Source organism: Coregonus lavaretus (assembly GCF_964263955.1).
Source record: "Coregonus lavaretus genome assembly, chromosome: 29".
NCBI lineage: Eukaryota > Metazoa > Chordata > Actinopteri > Salmoniformes > Salmonidae > Coregonus > Coregonus lavaretus.
In genome coordinates this window covers 20,935,561-20,950,258 of record NC_140016.1, presented here as the reverse complement: position 1 = coordinate 20,950,258, position 14,698 = coordinate 20,935,561, and the positions used below count along the sequence as shown (strand labels likewise).

Genomic DNA, 14,698 nt, shown 5'->3' with positions numbered 1-14,698 from the left:
ACAACTGACGCTTAAAGTTAGTGAGTGGGATAAGAGTCTCCAGCTTCAGAGATTTTTGCAGTTCGTTCCAGTCATTGGCAGCAGAGAACTGGAAGGAATGGCGGCCAAAGGAGGTGTTGGCTTTGGGGATGACCAGTGAGATATACCTGCTGGAGCGCAGACTACGGGTGGGTGTTGCTATGGTGACCAGTGAGCTAAGGTAAGACGGGGATTTGCCTAGCAGTGATTTATAGATGACCTGGAGCCAGTGGGTTTGGCGACGAATATGTAGTGAGGGCCAGCCAACAAGAGCGTACAGGTCACAATGGTGGGTAGTATATGGGGCTTTGGTGACAAAACGGATGGCACTTTGATAGACTACATCCAATTTGCTGAGTAGAGTGTTGGAGGCTATTTTGTAAATGACATCGCCGATGTCAAGGATCGGTAGGATAGTCAGTTTTACGAGGGCATGTTTGGCAGCATGAGTGAAGGAGGGTTTGTTGCGAAATAGGAAGCCGATTCTAGATCTAACTTTTGATTGGAGATGCTTAATGTGAGTCTGGAAGGAGAGTTTACAGTCTAACCAGACACCTAGGTATTTGTAGTTGTCCACATACTCTAGGTCAGACCCGCCGAGAGTAGTGATTCTAGTCGGGTGGGCGGGTGCAAGCAGCGTTCGGTTGAAGAGCATGCATTTAGTTTTACTAGTGTTTAAGAGCAGTTGGAGGCTACGGAAGGAGTGTTGTATGGCGTTGAAGCTCGTCTGGAGGTTTGTTAACACAGTGTCCAATGAAGGGCCAGATGTATACAAAATGGTGTCGTCCGCATAGAGGTGGATCCGAGCTTCACCAGCAGCAAGAGCAACATCATTGATATACACAGAGAATAGAGTCAGCCCGAGAATTGAACCCTGTGGCACCCCCATAGAGACGGCCAGAGGTCCAGACAACAGGCCCTCTGATTTGACACATTGAACTCTATCTGAGAAGTAGTTGGTGAACCAGGTGAGGCAGTCATTAGAGAAACCAAGGCTATTTAGTCTGCCAATAAGAATGCGGTGGTTGACAGAGTCGAAAGCCTTGGCCAGATCGATGATGACGGCTGCGCAGTACTGTCTTTTATCGATCGCGGTTATAATATCGTTTAGGACCTTGAGCGTGGCTGAAGTGCACCCATGACCAGCTCGGAAACCGGATTGCATAGCGGAGAAGGTACGTGGGATTCGAAATGGTCGGTGATCTGTTTGTTAACTTGGCTTTCAAATACTTTCGAAAGGCAGGGCAGGATGGATATAGATCTGTAACAGTTTGGATCTAGAGTGTCACCCCCTTTGAAGAGGGGGATGACCGCGGCAGCTTTCCAATCTCTGGGGATCTCAGATTTTTCAGCTCTTTCAGAACATCAGCTGTCTGAATTTGTGTGAAGGAGAAGCGGGGGGGGGGGGGGGCATGGGCAAGTTGCAGCGGAGGGTACAGAGCTGGTGGCCGGGGTAGTGGTAGCCAGGTGGAAAGCATGGCCAGCCGTAGCAAAATGATTGTTGAAATTCTCGATTATTGTAGATTTATCGGTGGTGACAGTGTTTCCTAGCCTCAGTACATTGGGCAGTTGGGAGGAGGTGCTCTTATTTTCCATGGACTTTACAGTGTCCCAAAACTTTTTGGAGTTAGTGCTACAGGATGCACATTTCTGTTTGAAAAAGCTAGCCTTTGCTTTCCTAACTGATTGTGTATATTGGTTCCTGACTTCCCTGAAAAGTTGCATATCGCGGGGGCTGTTCGATGCTAATGCAGTACGCCACAGGATGTTTTTGTGCTGGTCAAGGGCAGTCAAGTCTGAGGAGAACCAGGGGCTATATCTGTTCTTAGTTCTGAATTTTTTGAATGGGGCATGCTTATTTAAGATTGAGAGGAAAGCACTTTTAAAGAACAACCAGGCATCCTCTACTGATGGAATGAGGTCAATATCCATCCAGGATACCCGGGCCAGGTCAATTAGAAAGGCCTGCTCGCTAAAGTGTTTTAGGGAGCGTTTGACAGTGATGAGGGGTGGTCGTTTGACCGCAGACCCATTACGGACGCAGGCAATAAGGCAGTGATCGCTGAGATCCTGGTTGAAGACAGCGGAGGTGTATTTAGAGGGTACATTTGTCAGGATGATATCTATGAGGGTGCCCATGTTTACAGATTTAGGATTGTACCTGGTAGGTTCGTTGATAATTTGTGTGAGATTGAGGGCATCTAGTTTAGATTGTAGGTTGGCCGGGGTGTTAAGCATATCCCAGTTTAGGTCACCAAGCAGTACGAACTCTGAGGATAGATGGGGGGCAATCAGTTCACATATGGTGTCCAGGGCACAGCTCGGGGCTGAGGGGGGTCTGTAGCAAGCGGCAACAGTGAGAGACTTATATCTGGAAAGGTGAATTTTTAGAAGTAGAAGCTCAAACTGTTTGGGTACAGACCTGGATAGTATGATAGAGCTCTGCAGGCTATCTCTACAGTAGATTGCAACCCCACCCCCTTTGGTAGTTCTATCGAGACGGAAAATGTTGTAGTTGGGGACGGACATTTCTGAATTTTTGGTGGCCTTCCTAAGCCAGGATTCAGACACTGCTAGGACATCTGTGCTAACGCAGTGAATAACTCAAACTTAGGGAGGAGGCCTCGGATGTTAACGTGCAAGAAACCAATGCTTTTACGGTTACAGAAGTCAACAAATGATAACGCCTGGGGAGTAGGAGTGATACTGGGGGCTACAGGGCCTGGGTTAACCTCTACATCACCAGAGGAACAGAAGAGCAGTAGAATACGGATACAGCTAAAGGCTTTAAGTACTGGTCTTCTAGTGCGTTGGATACAGAGAAAAAAAGGGGCAGGTTTCCGGCCGTTGTAGAATAGATTTAGGGCATTATGTACAGAAAAGGATATGGAAGGATATGAGTACAGTGGAGGTAAACCTAAGCGTTGGGTAACGATGAAAGAGATAGCATCACTGGAGGCACCGATTGAGTCGGTCTCCGTGTGTATGGGGGGTGGGACAAAGGAGCTATCTATGGCAGGTTGAGCTGGGCTGGGGGATCTACAATGAAATAGTACAATAAGAAATAACCGAAACAGCAATAAGCAAGGCATATTGAAATGGGAGAGAGGCATAAAGCAATCACAGGTGTTATTTGAGAGCTAAGACAACAGCTGGTAATGGCGACAAAGTTTGGGCTGAGGCTAAACATAAACAGGATGCGGTACTGTATAGAGGAACAGTCCAGCAGGCATCAGCTGTATAGCTGAGTTATCATAAGGTCCGGTGAACAGCAATAGGAGAGTTCGGAGGTAGTTCGGGGGCTGCTATAGCACTAGCGAGCAAGAGGCCCCGGCTAGCATGTGCTAGTGGGCCGGGGCCAGCAGATGGATCTTCGTGGTTGACGTCGTAACGGGAAACCTGTTGTAATCACATCAGACGATTTCGTCGGCAGACCAGTCATGTTGGATCGTCGGGGCTCCGTGTCAACACTAGGAGGTCCCGTCCGGTTGACAGAGAGGTAGATAGCCGGGAGAAGGGCCTGGCTTGCGGCTAGCTTGAGGCTGATTAGCCAACAACAACGTCCATTTGATTGCAGATATCTAGCTACGATGATCCGGTGTTAAAGGTCCAGTGAATCAGTGATTCCAGCAGAAAAACCGATATGTTCTGGGTCGATAACGCGCTGTGCAGACAGTGCAGACTGGCGGATAATAGTCCAGGCTAGAGCTGGCTGGTAGGTAGTGCAGACCACGGACAATGGTGAGAAACCGCTAGCGGTGGCTAATGGCAAGTAGCTAGTTAACTGGCTACTCCCATCCGGTAGACAGAGAGGTAGATAGCCGGGATATGGGCCTGGCTCAAGGCTAACTGGTGCTTGCTTCAAGGGCAGTGGTGATTAGCCAAACAGCAACATCCAATTTGGTTGCGGCTAGCTAGTTGCGATCCGGTGTTAATGTCCAGTGATTCAGTTATTCCGGCAGAAAATCTGATGTTCTGGGTGAAAACCGCTAACGGTGGCTAATAGCAAGTAGCTCGTTAGCTGGCTAGCTGGTATCGACTGGATATTCTAGATAAAAGGTAAGTCAATAATAGAATCCGTTCCACATTGAATGAGGCGGGTTGCAGGAAAGTATATTTTGTAGAAGGATGAAAAGTGTGATATGGAAATATGTACGAAAAATACAAAAAACAGGCTATTTACACAGACACACAACAAAGAACACGACCGCACTGCTATGCCATCTTGGATCGATAGATAGATAGATAGATAGATAGATAGATAGATAGATAGATAGATAGATAGATAGATAGATAGATAGATAGATAGATAGATAGATAGATAGATAGATAGATAGATAGATAGATAGATAGATAGATAGATAGATAGATAGATAGATAGATAGATAGATAGATAGATAGATAGATAGATAGATAGATAGATAGATAGATACAGTGAGGGGGAAAAAAGTATTTGATCCCCTGCTGATTTTTTACGTTTGCCCACTGACAAAAAAATGATCAGTCTATAATTTTAATGGTAGGTTTATTTGAACAGTGAGAGACAGAACAACAACAAACAAATCCAGAAAAACGCATGTCAAAAATTTTATAAATTGATTTGCATTTTAATGAGGGAAATAAGTATTTGACCCCCTCTCAATCAGAAGGATTTCTGGCTCCCAGGTGTCTTTTATACAGGTAACGAGCTGAAATTAGGAGCACACTCTTAAAGGGAGTGCTCCTAATCTCAGCTTGTTACCTGTATAAAAGACACCTGTCCACAGAAGCAATCAATCAATCAGATTCCAAACTCTCCACCATGGCCTAGACCAAAGAGCTCTCCAAGGATGTCAGGGACAAGATTGTAGACCTACACAAGGCTGGAATGGGCTACAAGACCATCGCCAAGCAGCTTGGTGAGAAGGTGACAACAGTTGGTGCGATTATTCGCAAATGGAAGAAACACCAAAGAACTGTCAATCTCCCTCGGCCTGGGGCTCCATGCAAGATCTCATCTTGTGGAGTTGCAATGATCATGAGAACGGTAAGGAATCAGCCCAGAACTACACGGGAGGATCTTGTCAATGATCTCAAGGCAGCTGGGACCATAGTCACCAAGAAAACAATTGGTAACACACTACGCCGTGAAGGACTGAAATCCTGCAGCGCCTGCAAGGTCCCCCTGCTCAAGAAAGCACATATACAGGCCCATCTGAAGTTTGCCAATGAACATCTAGAATGATTCAGAGGAGAACTGGGTGAAAGTGTTGTGGTCAGATGAGACCAAAATCGAGCTCTTTGGCATCAACTCAACTCGCCATGTTTGGAGGAGGAGGAATGCTGCCTATGACCCCAAGAACACCATCCCCACCGTCAAACATGGAGGTGGAAACATTATGCTTTGGGGGTGTTTTTCTACTAAGGGGACAGGACAACTTCACCGCATCAACGGGACGATGGACGGGGCCATGTACCGTCAAATCTTGGGTGAGAACCTCCTTTCCTCAGCCAGGGCATTGAAAATGGGTTGTGGATGGGTATTCCAGCATGAATATGACCCAAAACACATGGCCAAGGCAACAAAGGAGTGGCTCAAGAAGAAGCACATTAAGGTCCTGGAGTGGCCTAGCCAGTCTCCAGACCTTAATCCCATAGAAAATCTGTGGAGGGAGCTGAAGGTTTGAGTTGCCAAACGTCAGCCTCGAAACCTTAATGACTTGGAGAAGATCTGCAAAGAGGAGAGGAACAAAATCCCTCCTGAGATGTGTGCAAACCTGGTGGCCAACTACAAGAAACGTCTGACCTCTGTGATTGCCAACAAGGGTTTTGCCACCAAGTACTAAGTCATGTTTTGCAGAGGGGTCAAATACTTATTTCCCTCATTAAAATGCAAATCAATTTATAACATTTTTGACATGCTTTTTTCTGAATTTCTTTGTTGTTATTCTGTCTCTCACTGTTCAAATAAACCTACCATTAAAATTATAAACTGATCATGTCTTTGTCAGTGGGCAAACGTACAAAATCAGCAGGGGATCAAATACTTTTTTCCCTCACTGTAGATAGATTACTATAAAAGTCATAGTGACATGGTTAGGGTTTCACACTCAGGGGCGCATGAAAAGTAGAGCAATATGCCAGAACAAACAGATACATAAACTAAGCCATTACACTGACAAAACTATCGGATGACAAGTAAAGGCAGGAACAGATCCATTCAGCTGAATAAACAGTGTTCTCTGGCCAATGGCAAGGCCACAGAGTTGGGTTGGGACTGGGAAAGCCGGGACCTGACCTAAATGGGTTACATTATATCTGTGTGTCTGGGAGGCACAGGGACACTCTGCCACTAGAGGCAGGGGAAGGACAGGGCTGCTGTTACTGGCTTTAGTTGGGAGCTTTGCTGCTTTGCTTTTCTCTGCCTTGACACGTGATATTCAGATGGAAGGGATTAGAGTCAGTGAAAGAACATTAGAGACAGTAGTCAATGTCAGTGTGAGAGACAGAGAGGCATAGAGTCACTGCCTTAACACAGGAGTCAGGAGATCATATTAGAGTCAGTGGGAGTCATCGGGGTGGATGGAGCTTTGCAGCAATCCTCTATGATAATATTTGAGTCAGTGGGTAAACATTAGTCGCTGAGAGAACATTACTGCCATTCCCTGTCATTATAGTCACTGTTACAATGTGCCAAGGAGACCTAGAGGAGTCCTAGTGGGAGGCGGGGGAGACCTAGGAGAGGCAGGGGGAGACCTAGGAGAGGTAGGGGGAGACCTAGGAGAGGCAGGGGGAGACCTAGGAGAGGCAGGGGGAGACCTAGGAGAGGCAGGAGGAGACCTAGGAGAGGCAGGGGGAGACAGGGAGAGACCTAGGAGAGGCAGGGGGAGACCTAGGGGGAGGCAGAAAGAGACAGGGGGAGGTAGGGGGAGGCAGGGGGAGACAGGGGAGACAGAGGGAGGTAGGGGAAGACAGGGGGAGGTAGGGGGAGACAGGGGGAGGTAGGGGGAGGTAGGGGAAGACAGGGGGGACTGGGGGAGACAGGGGGAGGTAGGGGGAGACAGAGGGAGACAGGGGGAGGTAGGGGGAGATGGGGGAGACAGAGGGAGACAGGGGAGGTAGGGGGAGACAGGGGGAGGTTTGGGGAGACAGGGGAGGTAGGGGGAGACGGGGGAGACAGGGGGAGCTAGGGGGAGACAGGGGGAGGTAGGGGGAGACAGGGGGAGATAGGGGCAGTTAGGGGGAGACAGGGGGAGGTAGGGGGAGACAGGGGAGGTAGGGGGAGACAGGGGAGACAAGGGCAGGTAGGGGGAGACAGGGGGAGGTAGGGGGAGACAGGGGGAGGGAAGCGAGTCAGCACCTGTTACACACTGTGTGTCATCTTCAATATGCGCCCCCAGCACCTCACCCCGTGGGACGTGTCACTCCCCACACACCCAAAGAGTGTGACATGCCCTCGGAGGAGCTAAAGACACACACGCACACACAAGCATGTGCACATGCAAACACACGCACACACACACACTTCTCCTGAATCAAAAGCGCTCGGACAAACCTACTCTCCAAAATAACCGTAGAAAAGAGTGGGGAAGAAACCTGCTTTCGTTGTCTCTTTAGTAATACTGAGAAGAAAACACTCCCTAGCAGTCTGTGGGGAGACCTCATACCACTCACACTGCACACACACTACAAACAAACACACACACACACATCATTTGCATTGACCCCCTTTTATACGCTGCTGCTACTCGCTGTTTATTATCTATGCATAGTCAATTTACCTCTAACTACATATACAAATTACCTCAATTACCTCGACTAACCTGTACCCCTGCACATTGACTCGGTACCGGTACCCCCTGTATATAGCCTCCTTATTGTTATTTTATTGTTGTACTTTTTTTCTTACTTTTTTAAATATTTTTTTATATATATATTTTTTTAGAAAATATTTTCTTACTTACTTAAAAAAATATATTCATTGTAAGTAAGCATTTCACGGTAAGGTCTACAGCTGTTGTATTCGGAGCATGTGACAAATAACATTTAATTCGATTTGAATTGATTTGACACTGCACGCTCAGCTCATTTACATTCACATCCGGCATTTATCGGAAAATAAAAAAGCAATTACAGGAAATGTATGTGGAGGATAAAAATGCTGATTTCCACTCATTAGCAGCAGGTAGCTAAGGGCCACAAAATAAATGTATGGCGTTAAGAAAAAAATGGGGCTGTTTCTTTTTTCTCTATTTTTTTCATGTTCGCCGGAAATTGCGCCTCTCGGATTCTGTGGAGGGCTTGGCAGTTGGCAGAGAGAGACAGGCAGTCAGAATCAAACTGTTTATGCTTTCTACTGGGTCTCAGTTGCCCTGATTGGACGTCAGCCAGCTTGACTGAGCTATAGCCTCTTTGTGATCTTACTCACGACACAGCCTCCCAGCCACACAGCCTACTTCACCAATGAGACGCCCCGCTGAGAGGACTCTCGACCAATCAGAGCACTGGAGTAGCAGAGCGTGATGGTCCTTGATTGTGGGAAAAGGGTTTTATACTTGCGAGGTGGAGACAGGGTGAATTTGGCCAAGGATATGTGAGAGGTTACATATACACTACCAGTCAAAAGTTTGGACACACCTACTCATTCAAGGGTTTTTCTTTATTTGTGCTATTTTTTACATTGTAGAATAATAGTGAAGACATCAAAACTATGAAATAACACATATGGAATCATGTAGTAACCAAAAAGGTGTTAATTTGTGGAATTTCTTTCCTTCTAAATGCCAATCAGTTGTGTTGTGACAAGGTATAAAGAAGATAGCCCTATTTGGTAAAAGACCAAGTCCATATTATGGCAAGAACAACTCAAATAAGCAAAAATAAACAACAGTCCATCATTACTTTAAGACATGAAGGTCAGTCAATACGGAACATTTCAAGAACTTTGAAAGTTTCTTCAAGTGCAGTCACAAAAATCATCAAGCGCTATGATGAAACTGGTTCTCATGAGGACCGCCACAGGAATGGAAGCCCCAGAGTTACCTCTGCTGCAAAGGGTAAGTTCATTACAGTTACCAGCCTCAGAAATTGCAGCCCAAATAAATCCTCACAGAGTTCAAGTAACAGACACATCTCAACAACAACTGTTCAGAGGGGACTGTGTGAATCAGGCCTTCATGGTTGAATTGCTGCAAAGAAACCACTACTAAAGGACACCGATAAGAAGAAGATACCTGCTTGGGCCAAGAAACACAAGCAATGGACATTAGACAGGTGGAAATGTGTCCTTTGTGGTTCCAACCACCGTGTCTTTGTGAGATGCGGTGTGGGTGAACGGATGATCTCCGCATGTGTAGTTCCCACCGTAAAGCATGGGGGAGGAGGTGTTATGGTGTGGGGGGTGCTTTGCTGGTGACACTGTCTGTGATTTATTTAGAATTCAAGGCACACTTAACCAGCATGGCTACCACAGCATTCTGCAGTGATACGCCATCCCATCTGGTTTGGGCTCAGTGGGACTATCATTTGTTTTTCTACAGGACAATGACCCAACACACCTCCAGGCTGTGTAAGGGCTATTTGACCAATAAGCAGAGTGATGGAGTGCTGCATCAGATGACCTGGCCTCCACAATCCCCCGACCTCAACCCAATTGAGATGGTTTGGGATGAATCGGACGGCAGAGTGAAGGAAAAGCAGCCAACAGTGGCTCACCATATGTGGGAACTCCTTCAAGACTGTTGGAAAAGCTGGTTGAGAGAATGCCAAGAGTGTGCAAAGCTGTCATAAAGGCAAAGGGTGACTATTTGAAGAATCTCAAATATAAAATACAGTTGAAGTCGGAAGTTTACATACACTTAGGTTGCCTTTAAACAGCTTGGAAAAGTCCAGAAAATTATGTCATGGCTTTAGAAGCTTCTGATAGGCTAATTGACATAATTTCAGTCAATTGGAGGTGTACCTGTGGATGTATTTCAAGGCCTAGCCAAGTATAAACGCCATGGGACCACACAGCCGTCATACCGCTCAGGAAGGAGACGCATTCTGTCTCCTAGAGATGAACGTACTTTGGTTCGAAAAGTGCAAATCAACCCCAGAACAACAGCAAAGGACCTTGTAAAGATGCTGGAGGAAACAGGTACAAAAGTATATATATCCACAGTAAAACGAGTCCTATATCGACATAACCTGAAAGGCCGCTCAGCAAGGAAGAAGCCACTGCTCCAAAACTGCCATAAAAAAGCCAGACTACGTTTTGCAACTGCATATGGGGACAAAGATCGTACTTTTTGGAGAAATGTCCTCTGGTCTGATGAAACAAAAATAGAACTGTTTGGCCATAATGACCATCGTTATGTTTGGAGGAAACTGGGGGTGGCTTGCAAGCCGAAGAACAACATCCCAACAGTGAAGCACGGGGGTGGCAGCATCATGCTGTGGGGGTGCTTTGCTGCAGGAGGGACTGGTGCACTTCACAAAATAGATGGAATCATGATTAAGGAAAATTATGTGGATATATTGAAGCAACATCTCAAGACATTAGTCAGGAAGTTAAAGCTTGGTCGCAAATGGGTCTTCCAAATGGACAATGACCCCAAGCAAACTTCCAAAGTTGTGGCAAAATGGCTTAAGGACAACAAGTCAAGTTATTGGAGTGGCCATCACAAAGCCTTGACCTCAATCCTATAGAAAATATGTGGGCAGAACTGAAAAATGTGTACGAGCAAGGAGGCCTACAAACCTGACTCAGTTACACCAGCTCTGTCAGGAGGAATGGGCCAAAATTCACCCAACTTATTGTGGGAAGCTTGTGGAAGGCTACCCGAAACGTTTGACCCAAGTTAAACAATTTAAAGGCAATGTTACCAAATACTAATTGAGTGTATGTAAACTTCTGACCCACTGGGAATGTGATGAAATAAATAAAAGCTGAAATAAATCATTCTCTCTACTATTATTCTGACATTTCACATTCTTAAAATAAAGTGGTGATCCTAACTGACCTAAGATAGAGAATTTTTACTAGGATTAAATGTCAGGAATTGTGAAAAATTGAGTTTAATTGTATTTGGCTAAGGTGTATGTAAACGTCCGACTTCAACTGTATATTTTGATTTGTTTAACACTTTTTGGGTTACTACATGATTCCATATGTGTTACTTCATTGTTTTGATGTCTTCACTATTATTCTACAATGTAGAAAATTGTAAAAATAAAGAAGAACCCTTGAATGAGTAGGTGTGTCCAAACTTTTGACTGGTACTGTATATTGGCAGTAATGTCAATGGCAGTGTCCCAGATATAATAGTGCTGTATATGAAATAGAACTGACAAAAACAGAGTTATTTGGTTCATTAGAACATACTATTTTAGAGTGGCACTTACAAGTAGCTAACAACACAAGTGGCATGAACAGTCACTAATTAGGTGAGGATTAAACTTTATGTCTAAACCCAAATTTCCAACCCCTCAAAGATAATATGAGGTGAGGTAATGTGTTGCTATGTGCCCTCAGTGATGTCCAAGAGACATTGACACATTGAGCAGCCAGTTAAAAAACATGACCTGGTCTTGTTGAGGTCATGTATGGTTTAGGGTCAGGGGGCAAGGGGGCAAGGTTAAAGGTCAGTGGTCAGTAGTACCTGTTGTAGACGTTGAGCAGCCAGTTGCAACACATGACCTAGTCTCGTTGAGGTCATGTAAGGTTTAGGGTCAAAGGGTCAGGGGCCAAGGTTAAAGGTCAGTAGTGGTCAGTAGTACCTGTCGTAGACGTTGAGCAGCCAGTTGAGACACATGTCCACACAGAGAGGGATGTTGACCACGATGGCCCTCCTCTCCTCCTCCAGTCTCTCGTACAGGCCGGTCAGGGCATGGATCATCTCCACCACATCCATCACATGTTCCCCATGCTGCAGATCCTGCTCCCTGAACACGTCCACCACACTCACCAGCCTCAGCAGGTCCACTGGATGGACGCACACACACACACACACACACACACACACACACACACACACACACACACACACACACACACACACACACAGACACACACACAAACACACACACACACAAACCACCAGGGACAGGAGAGTGAAGGAGAGAATGCTTATTCACCTTTTCCCCCCACTTAAGCGCTGACAGATGTTGCGAAGGCGCCAACCCAAACTAATTTGAATGGCCATCCCAGGCTGGGCAGAGAACTGAACATAAAAGGGTGTCCTCTAATGACAGATGTGATTGGATAGGGAGATAATGAGGTGGCAGAGCACAGGAGATGGCTGGAGTGGGTTAGGGTTGGGAGGGGAGAGGACATGGCTGGAGTGGGTTAGGGTTGGGAGGGGAGAGGACATGGCTGGAGTGGGTTAGGGTTGGGAGGGGAGAGGACATGGCTGGAGTGGGTTAGGGTTGGGAGGGGAGAGGACATGGCTGGAGTGGGTTAGGGTTGGGAGGGGAGAGGACATGGCTGGAGTGGGTTAGGGTTGGGAGGGGAGAGGACATGGCTGGAGTGGGTTAGGTTGGGAGGGGAGAGGACATGGCTGGAGTGGGTTAGGGTTGGGAGGGGAGAGGACATGCTGGAGTGGGTTAGGGTTGGGAGGGGAGAGGACATGGCTGGAGCGGGTTAGGGTTGGGAGGGGAGAGGACATGGCTGGAGTGGGTTAGGGTTGGAGGGGAGAGGACATGGCTGGAGTGGGTTAGCGTTGGGAGGGGAGAGGACATGGCTGGAGTGGGTTAGCGTTGGGAAGGGAGAGGACATGGCTGGAGCGGGTTAGGGTTGGGAGGGGAGAGGACATGGCTGGAGTGGGTTAGGGTTGGGAGGGGAGAGGACATGGCTGGAGTGGGTTAGCGTTGGGAGGGGAGAGGACATGGCTGGAGTGGGTTAGGGTTGGGAGGGGAGAGGACATGGCTGGAGTGGGTTAGGGTTGGGAGGGGAGAGGACATGGCTGGAGTGGGTTAGGGTTGGAGGGAGAGGACATGGCTGGAGTGGGTTAGGGTTGGGAGGGGAGAGGACATGGCTGGAGTGGGTTAGGGTTGGGAGGGGAGAGGACATGGCTGGAGTGGGTTAGGGTTGGAGGGGAGAGGACATGGCTGGAGCGGGTTAGGGTTGGGAGGGAGAGGACATGGCTGGAGTGAGTTAGGGTTGGGAGGGGAGAGGACATGGCTGGAGCGGGTTAGGGTTGGGAGGGGAGAGGACATGGCTGGAGTGGGTTAGGGTTGGGAGGGGAGAGGACATGGCTGGAGCGGGTTAGGGTTGGGAGGGGAGAGGACATGGCTGGAGTGGGTTAGGGTTTGGAGGGAGAGGACATGGCTGGAGTGGGTTAGCGTTGGGAGGGGAGAGGACATGGCTGGAGTGGGTTAGGGTTGGGAGGGGAGAGGACATGGCTGGAGCGGGTTAGGGTTGGGAGGGGAGAGGACATGGCTGGAGTGGGTTAGGGTTGGGAGGGGAGAGGACATGGCTGGAGCGAGTTAGGGTTGGGAGGGGAGAGGACATGGCTGGAGTGGGTTAGGGTTGGGAGGGGAGAGGACATGGCTGGAGTGGGTTAGGGTTGGGAGGGGAGAGGACATGGCTGGAGTGGGTTAGGTTGGGAGGGGAGAGGACATGGCTGGAGTGGGTTAGCGTTGGGAGGGGAGAGGACATGGCTGGAGTGGGTTAGGTTTGGGAGGGGAGAGGACATGGCTGGAGTGGGTTAGGGTTGGGAGGGGAGAGGACATGGCTGGAGTGGGTTAGGTTTGGGAGGGAGAAAACATGGCTGGAGTGGGTTAGGGTTGGGAGGGGAGAGGACATGGCTGGAGTGGGTTAGGGTTGGGAGGGGAGATGACATGGCTGGAGTGGGTTAGGGTTGGGAGGGGAGAGGACATGGCTGGAGTGGGTTAGGTTTCAGAGAGGAGACACTTCTAGGCATTTTAGAAGTGCTTTTATAGAGCCTTCCTCAATCCATACTGAGAGAGAGGAAGGGAGACAGAGAGAGACATCTCCTCTCCTCTCCCAACCCTGAAAGAGAGAGAGAGAGAGAGAAAGAGAAGAGAGAGAGAGAGATGAGAGAGAGAGAGAGAGGAGAGAGAGAGAGAGAGAGAGAGAGAGAGAGAGAGAGAGAGAGAGAGAGAGAGAGAGAGAGAGAGAGAGAGAGAGAGAGAGAGAGACTTGGTAGTTACTATGGCAGCCTGGCAATAAACTATCCTAATGACACGGACTAGCAGACCAGCACACGATGAGGAGGGCTAGAGAGGGAAAAATAGAGAGGTAGAAAGAGAGAGAGAGAGAGAGAGAGAGAGAGAGAGAGAGAGAGAGAGAGAGAGAGAGAGAGAGAGGGAGGAAGGTATAGCGTTTTCAGCAGTGCGTTCATGCTGTGCTTTCGCAGGCCATTTTACCGTGTCGGAGGGACGGAGAGGGGTGGAGAGTTGATACGGAGAGAAAGCGAGAGCGTGAATGGAGAGAGCATGAAAAAGGATGTGAGCAGCCCGCCTGTTGGCAAAGGCGTGGCCGCAGGGCTAACTCAGGGTCAGGGGGAGCCAGAGGGCAAGTGGGGAAGGGAGGGATGGAGGGAGGAGAGGAGAGGAGGAGACGTCTGGACTGTGGAAGATTAAGCTACTATGCTGGGTCCTGGAGGTGACTCATGTTTATGCCTCACTCATCCACATGACCTTGGCTAATTACCTCCCCTCATGTAACTCAATTGGCCAATTAATTAATTTAATTATC

At 48.0% G+C, this 14,698-nt stretch overlaps 1 protein-coding gene across 1 annotated transcript in view; it reads right to left on the bottom strand.

Moving 5' to 3' along the window:
• Positions 1–14,698, bottom strand: part of LOC311104607 (dystrophin-related protein 2-like) — a gene marked incomplete at both ends in the record, with an annotated part of 79,062 nt that overhangs the window by 33,134 nt on the left and 31,230 nt on the right. The window contains one exon of the mRNA XM_084146475.1: positions 11,758–11,962. Coding sequence (XP_084002601.1) covers positions 11,758–11,962 — 205 coding nt within the window. The remainder of the gene's footprint in view (positions 1–11,757; positions 11,963–14,698) is intronic.